This window comes from Dermacentor albipictus, chromosome 9 (assembly GCF_038994185.2).
Source record: "Dermacentor albipictus isolate Rhodes 1998 colony chromosome 9, USDA_Dalb.pri_finalv2, whole genome shotgun sequence".
Classification (NCBI taxonomy): Eukaryota; Metazoa; Arthropoda; class Arachnida; order Ixodida; family Ixodidae; genus Dermacentor; species Dermacentor albipictus.
Window position 1 is genome coordinate 109,846,469 of NC_091829.1, and position 27,761 is coordinate 109,874,229.

The window sequence follows — 27,761 nt, forward strand, 5'->3', positions numbered from 1 at the left end:
GCGCATGGTCAGGCAAGCAAACCTGGATGTTCAGTATTTATTTACTTCGTCATGTATTAATGGAAAGTCGCATGGCCTGTATTTTCGGGGCCACATTCTATGTCTCGCAAGCTTTCGCATCACTATGCGGCACGAGCGCCATCTCGTCTAAATGGCCACGTTCGGCGAGGGTACATTTCTATTTTTTTATTGTCGCTAAATAGTTCTCCACCTTAGCTTGCTAATTCGCCCATCTGGTGTTTTTATGCTGCAACATTGCGGTTTGCCACAGCTTCCACATAGAGTGAGTTTTCAGTGCTGCTGCTGATGTCCTTGTCACGAAGAAAGGAGACATGACGGACGAAAATATTCGGAATTGATAAGTTGAGATGAACAATGCGTGAATGGCTGCAGAGGACACATTGAAAGAGACAGGCCAGCTCCTTCCATTTACTGCATTTATAAAATGTTAACAAAGGTTAGAAAAACGTAATAACAGTGATTATGTTTTACTAATTGTTCAGTTCATTTCGTGGGGCAGTAATGGGTCACAATAATTAAGCACATTTTTGATGAAGTAACTGTAATTGTAATCGGTTACTTTTTCTGTAACGTGTAAATGTCTGGCCTCCACATTCGAAAGACAAAGGAAAGAATGCAAGCATGACATGGCCTCCAAGTTTGGCATTCACAACTCAAGTAATGCCTTTTTGTTGCCTCCTGTGTGGTGACGCTGGAGCTGTAGTCGCTGATGTTGTTGACAGTACGCACTCATGTTGCATACGAACTATCTTCACTGTATGTAGTGTGCGCCATAGATCATCTTGGCGGGTGCCGCAAGAAATGGAAAAGGGTGACGCGCCGTGCAGCAGCTAGGCAACTAGTCTGTACTCCATCTCTCTTGCACGGAGAGCAGCTCCGTGCAGAAAAGGCCAACCAACCATAAAAGAGAACCTGAAGAAGTGCTTCTCCTTTGTTCATCTGTGATTGCCTTCCCCTCGACGCTGTCTGCATGGAACTTTCTCAGAGGAATTAGAAGCAGACAGTGTGCGAGTCCTCCCTCCTTCTGTGGAACACACAGCTGGCTTTCGTTACTAATTGGCTTAGACAAGCCTTGAATTTCACTACACTGCAGGAAGTTTGCGTACTGGAGTGCTGGCACAAATTGTGACTCAATGGCAGGCCAAGCGGTGAGTCTCGAAAGAGTGCCGTTTTTCTTGCACACAGAGCTGTACCGGCAGCAGCCGTACCCAAGTTCAGATTCTCTAGAGAGCCGAGTGCCGCCAGCGCCGCCTACGCTCGTCACCTTCGGAGGGGGAGGGGGCGGACCCTCCCCCCTGTCGGCACCCCCTCCACCGCCCCTTGCCGAGGCAGCCCCTCGCTGTGCTCCGCCTCCTCGGCTGTGCACCACGGGTCGACGGTCGCAGTCTCGGGATGCGCCCCCTCCGCCGAGCTTTCCGACGGCTGGCCTGCGAAAGTCCAGCAGTCTCAAGGTGAGAGGTGTGGGTGGAAGCACTGTTGGGATGGTTGGGTAAAAATGAGTGAAATAACGTACACCCACGAGCAAAAGTATACGGCCTACAAGCTCACTGAAAAAAACTAATTCAGACACACAAACTGTAATTGAGGGCTGTGTGTAACATGCAACGGCCATGTAAGAAATGTAAAATTAACACACATTGCTCACAGATCTTACAATTGTGATAGTTTTTAAAGGATTGAAGGATATAGGTTCTTGGTATAATTAAATGACATATTTATGATAACCTATACATGCACTGTTTTTTATTTTGTTATTAGTGTGATAAGTTCACTACATTTACATGTGCTAAAGCGCTATGTTTTGTTTTTTGTTATGTCATTACTGTACCTATGTTTGTGATTTAGCTTCTTTGTATAGTTGATCCCGAATATGTCTAAATTGAAGGGGATTGCAAATAGTTCAATATATCAATAATTCACACTATAAAATATGCCTATCTCTAGCTTATCCCAGATCTCCGCATGTCTCTGACAGTATCTTGTTATCATGTAAAGCAGGAACTTATCGATTTGCTTCTCCAAAGCTGTGTCAAACATATGAAAGTTGATTCATTTTTTGCACATAAATGTTGCAAGTCGCTCACGCTGCAGAACGATTTTTGGTATACTGATCACAACACTAACCCTCAAAGCCTGCGAGCATCGCCCGGAGACACGACCACATTATGCTGACCATGTTATGCCACATGTGCATCGAAGCAATTGTTGTACTTTTTTTATTCAAGACAAGGTAGAAATGGAAGCACCACCACGCAAGCAAACTAGCCTGTATGTATATGCACCGTGCTGCCATCAGTGCACTTGCACTGCGAATCGTGTGTGAACGTGCCCAGCTGTGCGTCCGTTACGATGCATAAGATACCCTGTTTAAATGGCTGAACGTAATGCGTGGGCGACAAGCCAGGCAGGCTGTTTCGGAACGGACTTCTTGCTGCAAACAGTCATCTTTGATTCTGGACTGGCCTGAAAAGTCGACGCATCTCTTACGTGCTGCTCGGTGCATTGATGCCTCACGGCCGGTACGCCCCTTCATTCTCGGCCCTTCCCCTCCGGCCCCTGCGTCCGTGACTGCCGTCACTAGACATATGCAATTAGTTTAGAAAGTGACTTTTAGCTTGTGGAACATCCGAGTCCATGCCTACTCCCGTGTAGCTGTGCGAGCATGAATGAATTGCTTTCAACTCAGACCTGCGAATTGTACGGTGACGAGTCTGTGCTGCTGCCACAGTGGGGGTCTTACTGCATAGTGTGGATGTGGCGTGTGGTGGCTTTGTTAAATTCAAACTGTAATGTAAAGATCTATCCAGGTTGGATTCGTTTTGGTCGACAAGAAAACAAACTCTGCATCGCAGCATCTCGAGTTTGGCCTTCAATGCTGGTGCCGCTCAGCGTAAGGGCCGAGTGCCATCCAAGCTTTCTTGTGCAATGCACATTGGACAGAGAGGCCTTTTGGGTTTCTCAAGCAGAGTGGCGATCTGCACTTGCCAACAACAAATGGCCGCAGTTTGCACGAGCCTTCCCTATGCGCAGCCAGTAAAACTGGGAGCACCCTGCTCAGCTTTCCTTCATGGCTTGTACTGCCCTTCAGATTCAGTGTCTTGTTTGACAGCATGTGCCAAAACAGTGCCGTTTCAAATTTGTCAGCATTAAATATTTCCGACGACACGATCGAAGTGATCTTGTCACGGTTAGGAGACGCACACTTGCAGGGGCGTGGTGCGGCGTGGCGCAGCGTTCGATAAATCGAATGTGGCGGTGAACGAGAGTTCGATGTATGCGTAGCACATCATTGTACTTTTGCATGGCACCTTCATGGAGATATTACAATTGTTTGATATATCTGGGATCAACTGTATTATCACATCTTCCAAATATTTAACTTTTATGCTCTTTTATGCTCTTTTATGCTAGGTCATTCTCAACAACTCCTCTGAGCCCGTTTTCAAAGATACTAAACAACACCAAGCCCACCGGACAGAGAAAGAAAATTAAACAAATTGTGTCCGTTTCTGCTTAGTGGTGCTTAGTTTCTTTGAAGATGTGTGCCGAGACATGCCCAGTAGCAGACTTCTACTGCCGAACATGCTTGCCCACCCCATGTGTGTCATGTGCACGTGACAATTTTGAGGGCTCCCTTCTCGTGTGGCAGGCATCCTACGGCCTGGGGGTGGGTCGCGCGGCCCCCGTCGTACCACCCGTGGCGCCAGTACCCACCGAGGAGCAGGACGCCACACACTCCGACAGCATCACCGACGATGACGACACCATCTCCTCCTCGGGTCTAAGTGGTGAGTATTTGTGCGAGCATACTTCAAACTATGCCTTCTGTGCCACTCGTAAATGTCCAGTGGTGGTAGCCTACGTACAGGTGGTGTATGCCATCATCATCGTCATCATTTGTAAGAATGGCACTTGTGTTTCATGCCACCAGATGCAGCTAGACTCAGGGTGTCTACCAACCAGGAAAACCGGGAAAACCGGGAATTCTCAGGGATTTTGAGTAGTCTGGAAAAAGTCAGGGAAAACTCAGGGAATTTGGGCCTCTATCAGGGAAAATTAGCGGCAATTTTATTGGAAGGGTCGAAAGTCGCGGTAATGCTGGCTTGAGCAGCAAACATGAATCGCAGTGAATCGTCTTTGACGCCCTGTCGTCGGCTGGATGAGTTGCCAGTGTGCAGTCAACGACCGACTTCCGGATTCCCGATAATTTGGATGGCTTCGCGGCACCGCCACGTACCCCATAGAGTCAACGCATCAGAACGTGTGAAATTTCGGACGCAAGAACCCTTCGCCGTCCGATTTTCCGGACGTTTTGTCGTGACCGCAGGTCCGAAACGGCAATAATCAAAGGCACCACCGCTGCCGTTTCGATTACTTCGCCACCTCGAACCGGCACTCTCGCGCGCAGATCCGCTGGCAGCCGTTGCCACCACTGCGGCAACGCTAGGCCTAGCTGCTTCGACGTTCGCTATGAAGCTTCTTGCTGTTTGGTGCTGAGTTTTTTATTGAAAGAATTAGCTGCTGTCAGCAATGGCACAGACTCCGCTTTTGTAGTCCTCGCGATTGGCTTAGAAACTTAGAAAACACGGTGCGTTGCATAATGCCGGTTCCCGAAAGTCAGCTTCGCCTTTGTACAGAAATGTTACATGGTGAAGCATACGCGAAAGTATTGCAGTGAAGCATAACAAGCGTGGGAAGGGGCTATTGCCACGGAAAACAGTATGTATTCCTTAATTATACACACGTGCACCCGGTATTTCCTGTCACAGTACGAGCGCCGATATGCCTAATATGTGTACCGACAGGCGTTCAGAGCGTTTTCGAACGTGCCTGTGGAGGTTTGAGCCCCTAAGGGCAGTAAATGACACGCATTTATTTTTTTCCAACTGGCCGATTTTTCGAACGTTTTCGCGACCCCTAGGGAGTTATAAAATCGGCCGTGGACTGTGCGACTGACCAAGATGCTTCAAATGGTCCTTGGGGCAAACGAGTGGCAGAAGGAGGACAAGAACAGAAATGATGTATGCATTGAGGAATAAATGGGAAATAAAGCTTGCTGCCGCCGTTATGAAGGAGCTTGAGCTCAAAAAACAGTTTTGGCTGATGCCGAGATGCAGGTGTCCCGCATCCAAACCAAAATAAACTCTTTAAAGCAGTGAAACGCAACACTCAGGCGTCGTGCGCGGGCTGAGAGTATGTCGAGACAGTTGAGGTTGACTTACGAGTGGTTAAGAGAGAATCTCAATTGCGACAGAGTTCGGACCTCATACCACTGAGCTTGCTATCAGTTGATAGAGATTGCTCATATATTCAAATATATTCACTTCTATGTGCATCTCCTTTTTATTCGTATTTGTGAATATCTGACTTATTTGCAATTTTTTTTTTCGAAGACACTTTATTTGCTGTGCATTTTACTAACCCCTGCCTTCTATTCTCTTTTTGAATAACATAAACACTACTGCTTAGTATTCAAATTGGATTAAGTCGCTTTTTAATTTTTTTCATGTGCTTACTCGAGAGTGACAGCATCAGGCGATATGGTTCCAGCCCGTCTTGACATAAAACATAGTTTTGCATCACTCAGGGAAATGGGCAAAGGCACTCAGGGAAAACCTGGAAAACTCAGGGAATTTGGAAATGTCAACTTGGTAGACACCCTGTAGACTGCTAAGTTGAAAGAGTGTTAATATCTTGAATGAGCATTGAGACTGAGAGATGTCGCGGCAGCTAATAGCTATAACGAGCAACAGCATGAGGCTGCAAGCCCAATTTGCAGCCATGCCGACAGCACACTGATGAAAGGGAAATTTGAATTGCACTTGTGTCCGGAGATTTAGGTGCATGTTATAGAAACCCAGGTGCTCAAAATTAACCTTTAGCCCTCCTCTGCAGCATGCCTGATGGCTAGAGTGATTTTGACACTTGAAATACTGTTAGTTGAATTGAACTGAAGGCACTAAAAACGTAAGGTTAGCAATAGGTTATGGTGAATAGCATTACATTAAAGTGGCCCTGAACCAAGTGGGCTTGGTGAAAAAACACAGTCAGCTGGCAACAAATGCTGCTGTGAACATCTCGTCCAAGTTTTGCAGTTGTGCGCGGCTCGTGGAGCTCACAAGTAGAGCGCTAAGTCGGCTTTCTTAAAGCATTCTCTTTTCAACAGAAGCCTGCTCCTCACTCCTTTCAGGGTGCCTTATTTCGCAATATAGCAGATTCCCATACGCAGCTGCTGTTGGCTAATAGCTGACATAAATCAAGAAGGGTGTTTAGATCAGTGCGCTTTTTCTTTTCACTACTGTGTATGTTTATTGATGCAGTTCAGTGAGCAGGCTGAAGTAAGCGAAAACCTGCTTTCGAATTTCGATAATTGTATGCTTCTGGAAGAAGCAGTTTATCTTCTGTCTGTGCGCGTCCATGGCCACCCGCATAGGAATTAAACTTTGGCCACCCTGCTTATGGATTTCGTAGATGTAGGGTCTCGCTAACCTCGACTAGTTTTGAACACCCAACTAAGCCTCGAACCACATAAAACTTTAGGTCAAACCACATGCATGCTTGCCAGCGCGCACTCACTCCGGACCACTCCTAACTAGACGCCTCGACAGACTTTGCTTCCTATTATAGTGCTTGAAAAGGAACAAATTTGCTGCTATCGTCGGTCCAGCTGGTGCAGGACAAAGCTGGTCTGCAACACGTAGCACAGCCAGACTGGAGCACGTGAGCGCGAGTGGGCACTCAAGCTTGCACAAAGCCAACGCTGCGTATACACACTCCACTTGCATGCAGTAGCGGTCTGCTATGCAGTGTTGCTGGCTGAGAGCACTGTAGCTCGCTGAGGACAACGCCATTTGGCGCGTTGTAGGTGTCGAAATTGGAATTAGTGGTGTCTACGTGAACATCCAAAGTGAAGTTTGAACTGCGCGTCACGGTGACATTCAGCAGGTGGAGTGTTATGCGCCTGCACCGCTCCACCCTGTCCTTCGCAGTGCAAGTCATTGAAGAAGGAGCGGCAGCACCTTGCAGGGGATGTTTGTTTGCCAATAAGTTTGCTTCTGATGAACGCATTGAATTAATTTTTGCGACAAAGCATTTATGAAATGGCCTATTTTAACTTTCAAATGCATTTCTTGACTTCAGTAAAAAGTGGTTCAGGACCCCTTTGAAATTTTGTCTCCCAGTGCATCACAGGCCTAAAGAGTCACTCCCTGGCATTCAGTTGGTAAAATTAATTTCTGTTAAGGATTCAAATGGCCTAACAGCTTGTTTAACTGTCAGTCACCCAATGCTTGACCTTCATGAGCTGTCCGTTGGTGGGGATGGGCGTTGAAGCTAACTGAATATTTGAAACTCTCTTAGATCGGCACCTGCCACTAATTAGAGCTAATACGGCAAAATTTTTACTGTGACACTGCACAGAAAAAATGCCTAGCCACTCTGGCAAATTTTGTTCATGTGGCATTGCTTTCAGAATGTGTGATCACTTCATGGTCTGGGAACAGAAACAAGATTGCACATGGCCTCAATATGCTTGGTTCCATGATTGTTATTAATTAAAACATTTGGCTGTTAAGATCAACTGGTCCTGTGCAACACCAGTGCACCAAATTGAAGTTGATGCACTTGAGGCAGTGCATCATTCTGTTCGCTTGTTAACTTCATTGAATGCCAAAGCATGAACTGCCCATTGTGCCTGGGTACTCAAGTGTATCACTTGGTGGGAGGGCACCAAGTGCGATAAATTCCACTTACCACACATAGTACAATTAATGTGTTTTGGTGCAATTTTTTATGCACTTGTGCTTATTAGTAAGCTCAAAGTATAATCAAGTATGTCTATTGATGGAAGTGCGTCAAATTCATCTAATTGCACTCAGTGTGATGTATTTTATGTGCTTTTGCTCTTTGGCAACTGTTGAGGCTTAAAGCACACATTCAGTCCGAGCACTCAAGTGTATCACTTAGTTGAAATGCAGCAAACACATGTACTTGCAATTAGTGCAATGTGTACAGTGCATTTTGATGAATTTTCCACATTTGTACCCTTTGCAAAGCGTTGAGGCTTAATGTGCACAACAATCAATTGCTGTCAAGTGTATATGGTGATAAAAGTGCACCACAGGTATCTGATTCGGCATAATCTACTTAGTGCAGTGTGTCAAGTGCATATTTATGCATTTTTTGTGCTAGTGCTTTTGGCAAAAGGTTCACTCTGTTTGGGCGAAAGTGCACTTTGGCCCAGGGTCACTTGATACAGTAGGACACAGAATCAGATTTCATCTACTCTGCTTTGTGCTATGCATAGATGGAATTTTGTTGCAGGTTTATGCTTGTACTGCTTCGCAAGTGGCCAAAAGGCCACTCACGTTGGGCCAAGGTGCTCTTTGGCCAAGGCTCAAAGTGCACTTGAAGCCTTGGCACTCGAGGTGTCACTGGAGTACGTCACATTGAAGTCTGATTAATCCGCTAGTGCAAAGCATCCGGCGCATTTTAGTGAATTTTTACGCTTGTACCATTTGGCACGTGCCCGAAGGCCCATTCACTCTTTGTCAGAGTTCACCGAGGCACCCGAAAGTTATGCACTAGAGTACCCAAGCTTTCGTTGCATGGTAGGTGTCGGGTTGCCGGACCAAAGGGTAACTCTTTCCTTTGTTCCTGCCACTCCTGCCTTCTGGGAAGTGTGCTTCTCTGCCTGATGTGGTTCTTCGGCTTGCTTCGTTTGCGGAATGGCACTGTGTGTTGCACCGTGATGGCGTTGTTGTTGCCTTGGAGATGAGCCTGAGCCTGCATCTCTCTGTCTTTCCCCTCTCTCTCCCCCTCTTGCCTGTGAGCAGCCAGCTGTGACTTCCTGCAGGGGGTGTATCCTCCACCCCCCGAACCGGCGCCGCCGGACTTTTCCGCCTCGGCCCGGCTTCCGAAGGGCCCCTCCATCTCTTCAGGTCTTTCTTTCTCTCTCTCTTTTTCATATCTGCCACTGCAGATATTTCATACTTTTTCCACTGCTCATTTTTGGCAGCTGTTTCTTGCCCTTTTTCTTTTTCCTTTTTCTTCATCCTACAACGTAGGCCTACTGGTTTGCATAGTTCACAGGGTTTCCTAAATGTAGTATAGAGAACTCAGGCACTGTGATCATTCTGCGACCACAGGATGTTTCCATGGAGATCACAGAAACTATGGGTAGTACTGTATAGCCTTAATAGAATGAACCCATATATAATGAAGACAATGTAAACTATTTCTCGCCAATATCGACATGTAATGAATATATGCTTCCACACATATTGGATGTAACTAAGGTAGTTTTGTGATTGGTGCAGCTCAACCAGGTTTGACTGCACAAGGATCTATCTAACCTTCATGCTTGTAGCTTGCGGCATTATTGGTTAAGCTTTCTCAATGCTTTCTAAATTTCCAGGAAACCACATTTTTCTCTGCGCATGAAGGCAATAACTATCCGCAAGCATGCATAGCCATTACAAGATGTTGCCTTCATAGCACAATACCTTGCTGTAAATGATCAATTTGCCAAGTCACAAAGCCCTTTGAATCCAGGACAAAGTTTAGGCAGACCCACATGCTACCCACGATTCCCATGCTGGCTGACCCACGATACTCGCAGCTCCTGTTGGCACCAACACTGGAGATCGCTCTAGTAACTGTTGAGAAACCCAAAGGCTGAGTCAAGGGCTGCCTGCGTTGTGTTCAGAGAAAGCTTGCACCAGTAGGGTGTTGCAGTCTTGCGGCGATTGTTCCTGCATCTTGGGTCTTTGATAGCACCTTGATATAAAGTGCACCTAAAGTCCATTATTTCAAACTTGTTCATATTGATTTCACTGTTTTGAACACGTGCATAAGATTTTGGTGGTGCGTCCTGAAGGGTCGAGTTCGAAAGGCGGTTCAGTATTTTCAGCATATGTGAAACGTATAATGCCACCAAGCTGGCCAATAGTTTCAGCATTTTCTCTACACTTTTAGTGCATTGAAGAATTTGTACAAGTTCACCATTTGTATCACGGATTTCTTCTTTTTCTTCTTTTTTGGTACTCTGTGCAACTTCATTTTGAGCTGCACGTAACATCAGTATTAATTGCTGAAGACTTGGAGCACCCTTTCTGTTCTATCTACCACAAAAGCCTGCATATAATGTGGCAGGAAATCTTGGAACAGAAAGATTTTGTCCATGTGTAATGTGACCAGACGCGTTTATGCGAAACCCATGTGGCACGTGTTTGTCTGCTTGGGCCAAACTTCATAGGCCCTTATTGCATTTTGATCTGCTGAGGCATAAAGGCCTTTGCAACGACACAAGCTTTCTAAGGCCACATGCATCAGATGAATGTTTAAGGACATTCTGCATTTAGATACTGCGTCAATAGATATCGCTAACAACACAGGTTTTTGTGTTTCTGTTTCGGTATTTTGTTAGAATGGCAGCGCCAAGATGTATATATACAAGCTAAATCTTTTTATTGACTGCATGCAACTTCATGCAGGCTTTCTTCGTTTTGATTGTTAAGTGCACCGATAAATTTTGAGCACATCTTGGGCATTAGCTTAGGCACTGCATTGACCTACATGCTACGTTTGATGAACGTCTTCCTGTAAAGCCTGCCTGCATTAGCTCTCACTCCGCAGCCATTGATGACTGCCTTCGTGCCAAAGAGGGCAGCACTTTAGCAACTATACTCGCTGATCATTCTTTTGAACCGTGCGAAGCATACAAGTCAAAGAGGGAAACACGCACAAGTGCTTGTGGTGCCTCTCGTTACTTGTGCGTTGTCTGCTTCGTGCCGTTGAAAAATGCACAGCGAATTGCACTAATCAGATGAGAAATAACTCCCATTAAGCTACACACTCAACCTTTTCCTTCCTACAAAGGCAAAGTGTTTGGGGCTGAACTCCTCTAGACAACAGAGGACACAATACTGCATAGGTGCAAATTTAACAAGCAGGCATTTATTGCTGCTTCTGTTAAATAAGGCCAGCTCATCTGACACATACCTTTGTGGCAGGATGGGCCACATTTGACTGTACTCATTACAGGATTACGGTATTTTAGCCATGTTGTTTCAGCGGAGGGATGAATCACTAACCAAAACTAACAGTTCACTTTTGAAAACACAGGGTGTCTACCATCCGGGAAAACCGGTAATTCTCAGGGATTTTGAGTAGTCTGGAAAAACTCAGGGAATTTGTGCCTCTATCAGGGAAAATTAGCTGTAATTTTATTTAAAGGGTCGAAAGTTGCAGTAATGCTGGCTCGAGTAACAGACAGGAATCCTAATGAATCGTCTTTCATGCCCTGTCGTTGGCTGGAGGAGTTGCCAGTGTACAGTCAATGACCGACTTTCCGGATTCGTGATAATCTAGACGGCTTTGCGGCACCACCCCATAGAGTCAATGTATCATAGAGTATAGAGTACAATGTATAGAGTATAGAGTATCAATGTATAGAGTACCCCATAGAGTCAATGTATCAGAACATCTGAAATTTCGGACGCAAGAGCTCTTCGCCATACGATTTTCCGGACATTTTGCCATGACCGCAGGTCTGAAATGGCATTAATCAAAGCCACCACCGCTGCCATTTTGATTACCTCGCAGCCATGAACCGGGGCTCTCGCACGCAGATCCGCTGGCAGCCGTAACCACCACTGCGGCAACGCTAGGCCTAGCTGCTTCGACATTCATTATGAAGCTTCTTGCCGTTGGGTGCAGTGTTTTTTATTGAAAGAATTCGCTGCTGTCAGCAATGGCATGGACTTCACCTTTGTGGTCCTCGCGATTGGCTTAGAAGCTTGGAAAGCACTGTGCAATGCACAAAGCCGGTTCCCGAAAGTCAGTTTCGCCTCTGTATAGAAATGCTACTTGGTGAAGCATATGCAAAAGTATTGCAGTGAAGCATAACAAGTGAGGGGAGGGGCTATTGCCACAGGACACAGTATGTATTCCTTAATTATGCACGCATGCACCCGGTATGACCTGTCACAGCATGAGCACCGATACGTCTAATATGTGTACCAATAGGCCTTCGAGCGTTTTCGAATGTGCCTGTGGCGGTTTGAGCCCTGAAGGGCAGTAAATGACATGCATTTATTTTTTCCAACTGGCCGATTTTTCGGATGTTTTTGTGGCCCCTAGGGATGTCGAAATATTGGACGTGGACTGTGCAACTGACCAAGAAGATGCTTCAAATGATCCGTGAGGCGAACGAGTAACGGAAGGAGGACGAGAACAGAAAGGACCTACGTATTGAGGAATGAATGTGAAAGGAAGCATGGTGCCACTGCTTTGAAGGAGCTTGAGCTCAAAAATCAAAGTGTTGGCTGATGTCGAGGTGCGGGTGTCCCTCATCCAAACCAAAATAAACTCTTTAACGCAGTGAAACACAACGCTGAGGGCTGAGGGTATGTCAGGACAGTTGAGAGAGACTCTCAATTCTGACAAAATGTGCCTCAGACCACTGACTGACCTTGCTATTATTTGATAGAAATAGCTCATATTAGAAAATATTTGCTTCTGTATGCATCTCCTTTTTATTCGTATTTGAGAATGTCTGACTCTATTTGCAATTTTTTTCGAAGAAATTTTATTTGCTGTGCATTTTACTAACCCCTCCATTCTATTCTCTTTTTGTATAACATAAACACTGCTCCTTAGTATTCAGATTGGGTTAAGTATTTTTTATAAAAAAAAATTTTCATATGCTTACTAGAGAGTGACAGCATCGAGGGATATTGTTTCAGCCTGTCTTTATATAAAACATAGTTCTGCGTCACTCGGCGAATTTCGCAATAACATTCGGGGAAACCTGGAAAACTCTGGGAATTTGGAAATGCCAACTTGGTAGACACCCTGAAACACTGATGATTTCTTAGTAGTCTCAACAGCCAAATGGCACTCAAGGAAACAAGTCAGTTTGTGAACATAAATGATGCTGCAAATTATGTAGTATTCTTACATTGCAAACAGGTATCATGCCTAGTAAATGAAGCAGTGAACCATGTGTCAACCACTGTGCATTACCTCTGTGGTATGGATGGAATTGTCACAGTAAAGTGCAAGTAACCAAAAGAGTAAAATGGGGGTATTTCATGAGACATCGGGGGCACTACAGTTTATGATATTTTCTAGCAAATTTAACGCAGATGCAGATGCTGGGGGTAGGGAATCTGAGTTACCGGGTTGAGGTATTAGCCGCTCTGGAAGGCGTGCTCTCTGGCCATCATTGGCCCTTGCGCCATAAGAGCCCATATATCACGATCACTTTGAAACACCCTGTAGCTTCTGGGTTAGTTGCTTAGCTCCAGCAAAGGAATGCAGTGTGTGACAGATAAACAGGGGGGGGCATGGACGAGGTCTTTGCATCCATGGGATTCCACGTTATATTTACTTAGGCAACATTCGGGCTTTTGACACAGGCTGCGCGTTGCCAAAACATTGGTAGCATATCTGGTTGGCGTTCATCAATGCTGTGCAAGGCTTCGCATGCCGTATGTGTATACGAGTAAATTCTCACACATACAGCTCACCCCTGCCAAGTAACCTGCACCCCACTTACAGCACCTGGAAAATAGATATTGAAATATGTACTTATGACTTGCACTAATAAGTGCAAACAACAGCATTCCTAATAGTACAAAAGCAACCAGGCACCAATATCAACACAAAGTAGCCTTCTAGAAACACTGTTGTTTTGTACCAGCAGTCATGACAGTTTCCATCTCTCCACTCTGTTTATTGACCCTTCATCAGGCTTGCACATTGCCGAGAGACAAACGCGACACATAGATCACGCGGTGGCAGTCGTGTCTAGAAAGTATGAAGCAGCAGCATGGTGCAAAAATAGCTAAGATTTGAAACAGAAGTTGCTGCACTCTTTTTCTTGAGGCACTGTGCTTCCGGCCTCAAAGTCAAGGTCACACACATACAAATACCTCTGCATAAGACGCACTTTCTGCAGTGTCACTGATCACGGCATGTGACCTTGCCCAATGCACAATGTTCTACACTGCCACTGCGAGTGTGGTGTGCAGCAAAAAAACAGAAATGAAAAAAAGAAAGAAAAAGGAGACAGGGCTCGTGACGTACTATACATGGCAGGGTTCCATGGCTCCAGTACGGGAATGGGTGAAGCCAAAAAAGGCTAGTCGAGGCAGAAGGCATTTCGAGGCAGAAGGAGAGTGTGTCTACATTGGCAGTCAAGGTTGCCTCCTGGCACCATGGCAAAACGACATTTCAATGTTTTTGTGTCTCCATTAATAATGAGCCAATTAAAAAATTATTGTGGTAAGGGGCTCCGCAAAGGGCACCCTGCAACTTGCAGTGTGTAGTGAAAATTTACAATTGGGACTCGTGGGGGGTTCTTTAAGTACTGCATGACTTCGTGTCAATGCAGAGTGCACTTATACGCAAATTCTTCTTCCAAGTTTGACTTCAAGGCAACGCTCTTTGTGTTGCCGTGATGTCGCACAGTAAAGGCAGTCTTTGCAGACGAAATGCACCCTAGTTCACACGTCAGTTTCTTTAATTTTTAGTGTCAGTTTTTGGTTGAAAATCCTGTAAGTTTTTTCATATCAGCTTTCAATTGGCGACACATAACGTCTTTGCCATCCTCTCTTTTTGCAGCATCACTTTAGTACGGCCACTGGGCCGCTGTTCCCCTTTGGCTCGGCTTGACCCACACCCCAATTTCTACTTGGAAGGCCAACTGCAACAAAATTTCGATTTGGCTAAATTGCTTGTAAATGAGTAGTATACGTACTATCAAAGCAATGTGGGCAAAGTTGCACTCCTGGTAATTCTCTGCTTTTTGTTATTAACAGCCATTAAATAGCATGTAAGCAGATGAAGCAGTCATCTGGTGGTTATTGGATTTGATGCAATTCATAAACCATTTTGCCAGGATTCTAAGCATGCCACGAGTGCCACTGATCTCGGAGATCACATCCAGGTACTTTTCATGTCCCCCCCCCCCAAATAAAAAGAAGAAAATCCATTAATGCTTGTTGGAAATGACACAAAACTCGGAATGGTGAGAAATTAATTTAATGTTAAGTGAAGAAAAATGGGAAGGTTGGACGTCTTAATGGAAAGGTAGGTCTCTTTACGGCCTACCTTTTATGACATGAGGTTTCATTTGTGCGAAGAAGCATGCTAAAGTTGTACGGTAGGAAAGAAAGGTACACGAGCAGGAAGGATGCTCATGACATGAAGTTTCATGTCATGAAAAAGCATGTATTCTTGCGAGGTTTTCGTGCCGCATACCCTTGTGTATCTCAAACATAAAATTTTGCACAGAGGCTGCTTTATGTCTACACCATCTGAAACTAGCCTTTCTGTGCAGTCTGAAATTCCATTGCACTTGACCTTTACATTTCTCAATTTTTGGTGCGGGTATGTGTGTGCAGAAATGCAGTGAGTTTTCCAAAATCGTCGTAATACTTGTGAATGCAGTGCATCTTTACGTTCCTCTGTCTTTTGCAATGTTGCTTTGGCCATGGCCATTGGAATCTCTGTTCTCTTCTGACTTTGGCTGTGCTGTGCTTCTTGCCAAAATGGGACGGTGGCATGTGATGCTTTGGCGCTTCTGTGGCTGTGGTTCTGACTGTGTGCCCCCCTTCCCATGTTTGCGTGCATGCTGCCGCAGAGGCTGGATCTCAGGAGTCCTTGGGCATGGATACAGGTGATGCAGTTCACGTTGGCGTTTGCTTTGTGTCACATGCGGTGTCTCTCGCTGCTGGCTTGGTCCCTCTGTTGCAGATGGTGTGTCAGTTATGAAAGGAAACGTGACATTTTTGTCTAAACCAATTATATATTTTTTCTTGTTCCTGCTCTTAATAAAAAAAAAAAGGAAACTGTGTGTATCCCATGTGCTGTGGAAATCGAACGTAACACTTTTTGATGGCTTCAATCACACTCAAAAGGGGGTGCTGCTTTCATTCTCGCTTATTTATTGTAATATCCTTGGTGTGGTGCCTGGCTGATGGAGGGTCCGAAGACATGATTGGCACTGGACTGGAATGTTCTCAATTGGGACTTTCAGCTTGTCCATATAGCTTGTTACCTTCACGCAATACTGAGTTACTGGAGACATGGATGGCATGGCAGTAAGAACTCCGACAGAAACATCTTGTGACATTTTGTCCAACCACAACCTAAAGGTTTTTGTGTTCACATGTGTGTTCTTCACTAAGAAAAAAAAGAGCTGCATGTTAACGATTGCATTGCTGCCAACACGTTGTGGCAGTAGCTAAGTAGAATATGGTTTGTCGCATCAATAATAGGTTTGTGTCGTCTAATAATAATCTCACAGTTCTCCATGTTCTTATCTAATTCCTTGCATTAGAAGGAGAGAGGAAAAGGTATTTCCTTTCTGCATATCGCAAAAACATACCTCTTCACCTGTCATTCTTTTCTTAGCAATGAAACGCTTTTTAATCTGAAAATAGTCAGATTTTAAAGCCGAAACCGACACCCTGAAAATAATGTGGCCAGGTGATTTTAACATGTGATTAACAAAGCTTATATTCAAGGGCCGTTTTAAAGCTATAGTGTCACTGTTATGTTTTGTTGTGTCATATGTTTTTAACGAAAACCAGTTGCCATAGCCCACATTCATAACTAATCAGTGTCATTATTTTAGTACCTATATGTTTAACGCCATTTACAGTGACAGTTTTAGGCCCATTTACAGCCATGCCACTTCTGCTATGAGGAATTCATTATCCACGCCATCTACAACACATAGTTTACATTACCACTTGTCATGGCGCTCTTTGGCCATCCAGGCCCTTGTGCCATAGAACACCACATCATCTCTGTCGTCATCATAATCTATTTAAAACCTGCACCACAAGACGATGCCCGTCTCTTTCTGGTAACCCAATATTCTACGAAATGTAATACATATACGGACAAGCTTATACTGTGATATGATAGCCACTTGAGACGGGGACTTCATGTTAACCCCATGACCCTTCTCTGACCAATAATGCTGCCCAGGTGGTCCTTGAGTTTTAGGGCTCAAAGGGTTAAATTGTGCCTCTCAAAGCTTTCTCTGCGAGTTCTTCTACCTGTTGAATTTGTGGCAAAGCCTGCTAACGGTTCCAAAGTATGCCCGATTCGGCAGGTTCACCAAAAGCAAGAAATACAATGGTTTTTGCCAGAACCAAATTACCTTGTGTAAAAGCCCTTTAAAGCATTAAAATGGGATGCAGCTATTAAAGGTAGACAGGGAGGATGTTGCGCAATAAGAACTCAACAATGTTCAGCCTTTGGTGCCCAAGCATTCCCCCGATAGAACATTCACCATACTTGGATACTACTTGGCTATCCTAATATAATGGCTAACAATATGGCCGAGTTCGTTGGCGTTATCTGGCCGAATAGTTGAAACTACAGTGATTGGAAACATGATAGGCATAATGTTAAGAGCCAACGAGACAACAGTATGAATAATAAAGAATAGCATTGAGATTAAGTAGTAGTTGGGCTCATAAAGTAATGCATAGGGCAGATAAACATTGGTTTATTAGTGTAACAGAAGGGTTGCCAAGGGAAATGGAAATGCACTTGTGGACAGCAGGGGATAAGGTGGTGTGATAAGATCAGGAAATGTGTAATCATAGGACGGGAATCAGCTGATGCAAGACAAGGGTTACTGGGAACCAAGACCTTTGTCCTACAGTGGGCACAAAATGGGTCAGGGAAGATGAGTTGTAGTTGTTCTGTTCTAACCAAAGTGTTTGTGTGCCACTCACAAGGATGCAGAAGGACCTCAGCACCGACCCAAATTCGTAATCCTCCCACAGGTGGTGGTGTCTGGGCAGATCCCTTTCCCTATGCGGGACGAGGCGACGAGTGGCCAGCGCCAGAGCTCTACTACCAGAGGACGGGCTCCAAGCAGGCCCCGCCGCTCAAGCCCAAGCCCAAGGTGGGTGCCTCGATAAGTCTGCCGTGGTTGCAGCTAGTGCCGATATGTTCGTGGAGGTTACCTGCTTGTGTGTATGGGAGATTTCTGTGCATTGTGAAGTCGAACTTGTAAATTTCGGGGAATGTTCTCGAATGTCGTGCCAGTAATGGCCACTATTTCTTTTGCTAGCTTTGTCGCTGTTAGGATTAACGACGGTGTCGCACATGCGCCATTTCCAACCGCCTCTGCTTTGCAAGTGTGGATGCACCCCGATGTTCACTGTCCTCCTGGTGCAAACCCATGCTCTGGGCACCTGTGCATCTGTTGCCTTCCACACAGCAGTTACCGTATTTACTTGAAACTGATGCACACTTTTCTTCCCGATGAAAAGAGTCCAAAAGTTCCGTGCACATTAGAATTGAGTACGACCCTAAATCTGAATTACCATATCGCCATTGGCATTTCAATATGGCTGCGTCACGTGCACTTCGAGCCCAGCTGCTGTAGCCTCTTCCATGTGCTGTAGTACGTGTGCTTAGATTAGTTCACTGTCCGTCTTCCCGATTTCTGCATTTGCTCTGTCAGCATAGAAGTGCTAACTGCAAAGACATGGTGAGCTCATCACGATGCTACAATTAAAAGGACAGTGATCATGTGCGCAGAGACGAGCGGAAATCGGGGCGTATCAGCGGCGTTCGGAGTTCCCGAAACTTGCTTGTGGGAACTGGCGCAAATGGAAAGAGAGCCATTCTACTCCGGTGGCTGCTGTGTACAGTGCGGTCGCGGTACCCCTATCTTGAAAGCTATCTGTGATGGGGGACAGAGTCTACGCGTCTAGGCGCACCATGCTGTGTTCTCGTCGCTTATTCCTGTTAAAGTGAAAAGCAGCACGAAGGTAAATTCGCTCGCTCCTGCGACTGCACTTCCTCACTCCAGCATTTTGATAGCGAGTTTCCGCGGCCATCGAGTGAGACATGCTCATGTTTGCTTGTGCATGCGTGACACCATGCCTGTCAACTCTTTCTGTACCACACCCATTGGGCATTGTTAGCCTGCTAACCATGGTTTGAAACGGAGCTTTTGAAAACATTCCATACCTCTCACAGACACATTGCCCTATCGGATGTGAAGGAGGAGTGCTATATTTTTGTTTGCTAAGCAGTTCATTTTTTTTCCCCCAGGCGGGGATCTTTGAACGCACTCCGAAGTTTTCGCGATTGTCAAAGTAGAGAGCAAAAATGGCCGCCTGCTCTCTTTGGTTTGAAACGCCGCTTTCCAGGCCTTCCGTGTCGCTCACGGACATTTTTCGCCATAGGACATGAAGGAGCAGAACTATATTTTTGTTTTCTAAGCAGTTCGCTTTTTCCCCACCAGGCGTTAATTTTTGAACACACTCCAAAGTTTCACGATCGTCAAAGTAGAAAGCAAAAATGGCCGCCTCTGGGAGCGGCACTCACTCTTTGAAAGATCTCAGATCTCGCGATTCCACTGCCTCTGCGGCTGATTTTGTCGGTGGATCGAGCAGCAGCGAGCCTGAGTGAGGATGCTACCTTTTCGTTGGACTCTCAGAGCGACGACGACGCAAGCCAGCCTGGAACATCAGCAGCTGCAACCCGGCACGCCAAACTGTAGTGCTCGCACTTAAATTTGGTAGGGGAATACCCGTTCAGTGAAAAATATGGATTTTTTCAGAGATGGTGTTTGTTAGATGGCAATACATTTTGTAAGACTCATAATTTTTTGTATATATTTTTTTAAATAGGTAAAAAACGTGTCTTTACAAACTTTACAAACTTTACAAACTTGATTGTGGCAATTTATATCTTTTTTGTGGCGTACAGCTCGTTAATTAAACTTTATGTGTGGAAAATGCATTCGCTCTGCTTTTTCTTCATGTATTACACAATATATTGAGCGCAGTAGTTCCTTCATAAAAAAAGTAAAGAACTGGCATAACATACAAGAAACACCTTTCCCCATGGCAGGGAAAGTGTTAGTTTAGTTAGTAAGCGAATGTTTCCTTACGTCGCATAGCTGTCTGCTAATTTGCTATCGCAACCGATGCTTTGCCTTTTGGGCAGAACCACGACTTTTTTTAAAATTATTAATCGCAGCTTTAGTGCCTTGGGAATAAATCTGTTTTTCCAAATCAGGTAAAGTGTGTATTTCTGCATAAAAGAATGAGGTGCAAGGTACTGTAAAAGACTTTTCCTTTTTTTTACGTTATGGCATTACAGTTACAGTTACAGTTAAGAGAGCTTTATTTATATATTTTTTAAAAATCTTAAATTCTTTTTGCCACGGAAAACGGGTTTGCATTACGATCTAGGGCACGTTAGAATTGTGTAAATACAGTAGTTGCCCTATTCTCACACTGCATGCAAAAAGGAAAAAATATAGCCAGGTTTTATTGCCTAGGTCGTGGTAGTACTATGAAAAAAAAAAATTGGTTCAGTTATTCACTGAGGACCAGCTCTTTAGGATGCGGAGAATCACGTATTTGCTTGCTGACACTTTATTTGTGAAACAATTTGTGATGGTAAGGGGCTGTCTGCTCTTGAGGAACACTTGAGATGCAGCAGCACATAGTGCACCGGTAGATTTAATCACCTCCTCAGCACTTGGCTCTTGTGTCAACACTTCTGCAGCTTAAGAAGCCCACCTCCACTGAGTTTGAACGTGTGTAGAGCCGAGGCATGCCTGCTGAATAAAGTCATTGGAGCTGTCGCATGCAAATATCGTTGCTGATCTAATTGCATTGTCGTTTGTGACATGTGCACATGTCATCTACCAAGAGGCTACAAATGTCCACTTTACTATCGAAGTTGATGAAGTCATTTTACTAAAGAAGTACCGTATTTTTCCGGGTGTCACCCACCATCGCATGTGACCTGCATGACAAATTACAACAGCCTGGAAAGAGAAAAGAGGTTTGGGCATACAGCCTGCAGAAATAACTGCGTACAGCGCCCACATCTTTGCAAAAACAGTCTCTATTTGCGGATGCACGACCTGTTCACGTCGTATCTTTGGCCAGTGGCTCTGTTCCGCCCCTCTTCGGCGATGCCGATTGTTACAACTCTGGACTGGTGGCAGCCAGTATTAACGAGATGACAGTACCGTATAGAAGACCCAAGCTTATTCTTCTCTTGAGAATCTAAAGAAAACCTGATAAGAAAAAGAAAAAGTGGGTGCGGTACATGCATACTCGGGTTGTCGGGTGTCCTGGCGAACTTGGCGTTGCAGCACTGATAACCTTCAGCTTCTGCTGCACTGTAAAGAACAGCCGTTGAGCACAGCCCATCGTGATTCGAGTTCTAGTTTGCCTATGCCTTATTCACTATTCGGGAACTACTAAACGCTACACAGCAACCCTAAAAGAGGAGGAGAATGGGCAGCTATGAAGGGGGAAGGGAGCCTCAAAATGCAAGGGTACGGTGAGGGTGGGGTTCCCTAGAAGACAAAAACTTTGAATGGCGGAGAACCTGGCCTTGAGGTGCGGCTTCACGGCAGTGCGCACCATGCTGCTTTGAAATGTGGGTTTGGTGGCATCAATGTCTGTACCACCTGAATAAGCTCTTTAAAGCACATTATTCCATCAGCTCTTTGTTTGTATGTTTGATTTTTGTATGTGCCTCCGAGTACAGCTCCTGTGCATTTCTTCAGCCATGTGAGTGGCGCTAAAAAAGGATGCGTAATTGCATGTTTTTGTTCATGCTAAATTGCCATAGCTAGGAAAAACGATTGGTGCACCATATTCGTCGCAAGTTTGTCCAGCTGTGAGTAGAAAAGAGCAGCAGCGATTTCATGGACGGTCAATAGGGGGTGGCAGTGTGTGTGCCAGGGTTTCTGCACAGGTGTGGGGAGGACAGCGGGAGACGGGGGAGCCAAGGGAATAATACGTGGCGGTATGTGCAGGTCACCTGTCACTGTCATGCATCATAGCACTATATAGCAGCTATACATGCAGTAACACGTGTACTGCACATGTTTTGTGATTGAACCCTCGCTTCCTCTGACAGCAGGGCCACCACCAGCAGCAGCCGGGCAAACTGAACCTGCGGCAGTTCGACCACCTGACGGAGGCCATCAGCCGGCTGCAGCTGTCGGGGCCGGGTCACAAGCCCCCCCTGGCACTACCAGACGAGGACGCTCCTTTACCACAGGTTTGTGCGGATCTGGCCGTCGTCACTTTGATGCAGTTTGTCACCTTCATTCAGTGTACTTGTTGGTTGACAGTCCTCGTGCAGACCGTTCTTCAAAGGCATGTTCAGAGGCTTCAAAGGCAGTGAAAGGGGTGACGTTATAAAAGCACAGTCACTGGACATACTCTGTACCACCTTTAAGTGTCCCTTTGAAGAACCCCGAGCAGTCAAAATGAGACCCATAGCTGTATTCTGTGACGTGCCCCTTGCAGTCCATGTGTTGCATTGAGCCTTCAGATGCCATTGGTGGTTGCGACAAGCTTTGTACACGTGTGCAGGATGCGGTGTATGGTGGTGGAGTGGAACGAGCGGCTCATCTGCTGCCAGAGGGCAAACATCGTGTCCGTTCCCTGGCACGCCGACATGCCAGTCGAGAGCATGACAAAGGTCAGTGAACACCAATATGGTCAACAGTTTGGGGTGCCAGTTTACTATGTGCTGTTGTTGTATTTTTTATTGGTAAATTACTTCAAAATTTTCACAGTGCTTCTTCAAGCCCAAAAGTCTGGTCGGCAGCTGTGGTCCTGGTTTTCAGAGAATTACAGCCGAAATTGAACATTCAGAATGGGGAAAAAAACACAAAAGGAAATTGTCATGGTTATTGCAGCTCAGCTAACATCAAAAAGACATACTGAGAAATTTTGATTAACTTATGCGCATGAAATTGCACAATGAAATGCAATGAAATGGCACTGCAAAGTATTCTAAGTGCTCAATATGAACATTCTGAGGCTAGCATGCTCATTTCCTTAAATCGCAAAGAGCCTTAAACGAACCTGCAACGTGCTTTGTTCACAAATCTATGCCAAATCGTAAAGAAATTCATGCAACACCCACGATTCTCACAGCAATTGAGCTGTTGGTAACTTAATGTCATATTTTATGGTCGCAACCACACTGTTGTGGTCAGTGTGACACAAGATCGGTTGTGTCTTGAATTACTGCCTGCTTGTTGAGCATTCTGCAGAGAGAGAAGCGTGTGGGTATGTTCACGGTGTTTCTTCATATTTAAGACCCATAGCCAGTTCAGTGATGCTCCACTAGCCGTGAAGTGACATTTTTCTAGACGGATCTTATTACTGACTGGTGTATAAGAACATAAAAAATGAAGTCTTGTTTAAATGCTCTGCTAAAGTGCTGAAAGCAGCATCTCCATCTACATTTACAAAGTAACCATCGTCTCTCGTTTGTTGTGATAAAATCTAACTGCTTTTGTGTGCCTAAACATAGAGATAATGGCATCCCACATAGTGTGCTCGGCTGTTATGTCAATGCTGCATATTGGATTTTTATGTGACATTGCAGTATTGAAAATGCGCTTCATGGGGGCTTTTTGTCGTCTGCTACGACAGCCTAGATCAACCTATTGTCAGTTTTCTCAAAAGGTGATGGCAAGAATATGAGTAAACGCATGGAACAAAAAAAAAAGAAGCTTGAAACGAGTGTCACGTCGGAAAACTGAAACCAGAAAAATGTTGGCCCAGCATGTGATCACATTGCGGTAGGATTTAGTGTCTTCCATTGCCACACTTAGTGCACATTCTTTCGAAAAGACAACTGCAGGCAGCCAGACTCGCATGCTGCAACGAAGGCAATAAATGTATGGGCTGCAATAGTCGACTGAAGCTGCACGAGCATATTGAGAGAAAATGTGTGCCGAGTGGTCGGCAATGAAAATGAACTGCACGTAAATTAAAACCTATGGAGTGCCGAACACCACACTTGGCTGAGTCCACTAGGTGCAGGGCCATGTGTTGGGGTGACATTTGAAGGCACCGGACAGCGACAAAGCAATGGAGGCGGCTTCACGGAGAGTTGGCCTGAGAAAGCTGACACCGTGATGTCATGCGCTAGTTTCTTTCCTTCCTCCCTGACTATGCCACTTCCCTGTAGTTTGCAGTTACCTGACTCCATATCTGTGATCAGTATTTTGTGTAATCATTTCCGAGTTAATTATCAAAAAGGATGCAAGGCAGTGTGCATTATATTGCACAAGGAATCTCCTAAGAAACTGCCGTTATATTGGTGGTGCACGCCCGGATTGCTTTCAAATTCTGAACTTCACTGCATTGGTATGGTGCATCGTTGGGAAGCGTGGAAAACCGTTAAGTGAGCACTCGAGCACAAGACCAAGTGTGCTGACAGGTTAAAAAGTGCACAACCAACTTTTTAGGTTGCTGGTAAAATGAAACATGGTAAAATGTTTCTTTATAAATTAATTTTTTAGTAGGTATGTTTTACGGAAACGAAAGGTCAGTTGGCTATTCTGTGTGTCTGTCTGTCCATCTGTGTGTGCACGTGTGTGCATGTAGAGAGATGTTATGAATCCTCACCTATGTGTGCAAGCATGAGCACATATGGCGTTCTTTTTTTTTTCTATTAACGGAATTTTTAAATGTCGTCAGTGGCATGTAGTGCAATTCTACTTCTTGAGCTGGGTTACTCTTAACAAATTTAATTAACAAATTTTTTTTATGAATTTTTTATCTATTTACAGCACATATCTAAATTTACGCATTGTAACCGGTGACTTTGAAAGTCATATCCACTCGATCACACTAGCTTCGAGGTACTGCAAGGACTGCTTGTAATGTAAGTCACTAGGGTCACGAATTTCCGCACTACAGTAGACTTTGGTTAATTAGACACTGGTTAATTCGACTCAGACCAGAGGTCTCAGCCGGCGTCCATGCATATATATGAACCCAAACCTCATGTTATTTCCACCTGAAAATTAGCCTTCGCCAGATAATCCGAACTTGACTAATCAGCCTCGCTGCAATACAGCCGTGTTATGCTGTGAAGCATACCAATAATGGAAAGGGACTACTGTTACGGAACATAGTACATGTTTTTTTAAATTATACAGGCGTGCATGCGCTGTTTCCAGTCACAATACCAGCACCTGGACGCCTAATGAGCCTTTCAGTGATTCAGAGTTGTTTCTGACATTGCTGTGGCTATTTGAGCTCTTGTTTTGATCGCCATGCATGTATTGTTTGTGAGAGCAATAAGGGGGTTTAGTACACATTTCTTAATTATACACGTGCGCATGCACCATGCACCAAGAAACAAAAAATTGTTCGTGTTTTGGGAAAGCTAGCAAAAGGAAGGTGGTAAGATGAAAAAAAATTGCAGAAGTCAAGAGGACGTCTAAAGCCCCCCTCAAAAAGAAAACAAAAGAATGGGAATCTATATAAATCTGAAGACTTACCAGAATAGTAATTAGTCATCTCGGTGCTCGTACTGTTACCGGAGGTGGCGCGTGCACGTGTGTAAATTAAGGAACACATGCCATGTCTCGTAACAGTGACAGCGGTCTCTTATTGGTATGCTTCACCACAAAACAGTGTTGTATTGGGGTGGATCCAACATGAAATGCAAATATTGTTTAGTGAACAGTTTGGTGTCGACATTTTGTCTGCTGTTTGTTTAATTCCACCCGCCGGATAATTCGACCAGCTGTGTCGGTTCCGTTAGGATCAAATTAATGGAAGTCGACGGTATAAGCACTACTGTACTATAGCCAAAGCAACATTTTTCAAAGGCTGTGCACGTGCAAAACATGTAGACCAAGCAGCCTCACGTGTCCGGAATCGAAGCACAGAACCACAATGTGCCCTCACTTTCATTGGTGAGGTGGTTCCTCCGCTTTTCAAGTGCCGTACAGTCACTTCGAAGCATTTCATTGATTCTGCAACAAACTGCAACTTCGGCCGCCACCTCTTGACGAGAAAGCGCTGGTTAGGCCTAGCCGGCGAGGGCATCTGGCAGCATGTCATCGCAGGAGCCTACCCTTGATGTATGTGTGTACCCGTGGTCGAATACGCGGGAATCTAGTACGAGATTGGACACAGGCTGAACTGACAGCAGTACGTGTGAAGTGTGGTTAACAGGTGATCAGCCGGCTGCTCTCGTGAACGCATGTAGCAAAAGCTTTTATGCACGCGCACTGGTAGGAATGGCGAAATCTCGCTCGTGGGCGGTCTTCTGATTTGAAGAATTTGTGGTGCACAGTTTAAAATGACAGCGTCTCGAAATCAAGGTCGCATGCGCTATATCTACCTTTCACGACGGATGAGCGCGGAACGCACTTGTGGCCTCTACCACTTTTTCCGCTATATAAGAGTTCTAAAAAAACAACGAATTGATTTTACCATTGAAGTTATTTCATCCAGCCTGCCCAACATTTAAGACATTTTTTAAACCCCTGTGTATGTCCGAAAATATCAGTCGGCGACTGTATTTACTTTCCGGACCCAAAACGGAAGAGCCAAGTAGCAACAATCTGTATACATTCGATGCGGACCGCATGTCACTGATAAGTGGCTGGAGCAAAAAACTTCTCTGTTGCCTAGGCACACCGCACATCCCCGCTAAGCCAGCTTGTGGTGGCCGCATTCTTTTCTCTTTCTTTTTTCTTCCGTTCCTTGTTCATTTGTTTGTTCGCTCCTCGTCTCCCCCTCTGCATCATCCTCGTTGCTCTCCCCTCGGCCGGCTTACCTCGTTCAGAAGCGCGTTCACGGCCTCGTTTGTCTGGGGGATTTTTGACAGCCGCATTATAGCCAGTATTTTGTCCCCTGAGGCTTTACGATCACCCTAGAAAAATTACAGTAAATTTTTTTCGAAATAGGTTTCTCAGAAAAATTGGAATCTGCAATAAAAAAATCGACCCTGGGTGGTTGCAATGGTGAAAAAAATCAACCCTCAGAGGGTTAAAAAGTTGGTTAGTAAAATTATATATTTCAATTTCCAGTGTAAGTTCATCCACTCTATCGAGTAATCCTGCTCAATGAGTAGACTTGTGCTATATTCCACAGGTGATTTTTTTAATAATTCTGTTAATGCTAAAAAAAGAGAGCACCTTGTATAATGGTGCTCCTAAATGTGATGGGTGTTGTATGTGTGTGTTGTACATGGTGTTTTGCTGTTGGCCTTCATGCGGGCACAACTTGTCTGCCCTTATTTCCTTTACTACATTTATCTTTTGTGGGGTGCATGCTCCCCTGCTGCCTTATGGCAGCTGCTTTACGTCAAGAAAGCTTTACTGAACACATGCACCTAGCCACTCCACTAGAAGTCGATGAAATCCACGCTAGCTTGAATACTAGGTTTGTGCAGTGCAATATGGTGCACAAGGATAGCACTGGCTCATGACCATATTTAATAGCTTGTTCATTTCTGTGTAGGTGCAAGTAAGGACAATGTCGATATATACCGTAAAAACCGGACTATAGGTCGGACCGGAATATAGGTCGATCCCCCAACTAACGAATTCTCAAAATGAAAAAAAATCTTTTTCAATGGCAAAAGAACCGAAAGACATGACACCCTTACCTTGAAACAAATGCGACTCGGGGGTTGCATAATGGTGACAGTATTTATTTAAATGCTGCTCGCATGTGCACCTGGCCAAGTTTTTAGTGGTATCGCGCGACCATCGACACGCGTGCTTGTCAACACCTTATTAACGGCGCTGAGCAGCGAAACAAACGAGATACGCGCATGTGACACATGCCCTTACTTTCGCTTTTTCGCCGCTCTGTGCCGTGATGATAAGGTGCTGACAAACACGCGGGTCGATGGTCGCGCGATACTGTTAAAAATTCGTCGGGTGTACA

General features: G+C 45.0%; 1 protein-coding gene across 15 annotated transcripts in view; it reads left to right on the plus strand.

Moving 5' to 3' along the window:
- Window positions 1-27,761, plus strand: part of RhoGAPp190 (Rho GTPase-activating protein 190) — a 111,571-nt gene that overhangs the window by 57,329 nt on the left and 26,481 nt on the right. For 10 of the 15 annotated variants that reach the window (XM_065426117.2, XM_065426116.2, XM_065426128.2 and 7 more), the window contains exons 10-16: window positions 1,207-1,472; window positions 3,671-3,809; window positions 8,856-8,960; window positions 15,671-15,706; window positions 17,835-17,956; window positions 21,958-22,101; window positions 22,419-22,527. In XM_065426117.2, coding sequence (XP_065282189.1) covers window positions 1,207-1,472; window positions 3,671-3,809; window positions 8,856-8,960; window positions 15,671-15,706; window positions 17,835-17,956; window positions 21,958-22,101; window positions 22,419-22,527 — 921 coding nt within the window. The remainder of the gene's footprint in view (window positions 1-1,206; window positions 1,473-3,670; window positions 3,810-8,855; window positions 8,961-15,670; window positions 15,707-17,834; window positions 17,957-21,957; window positions 22,102-22,418; window positions 22,528-27,761) is intronic. The other 5 variants (XM_065426114.2, XM_065426118.2, XM_065426119.2 and 2 more) reach the window with 5 other exon arrangements.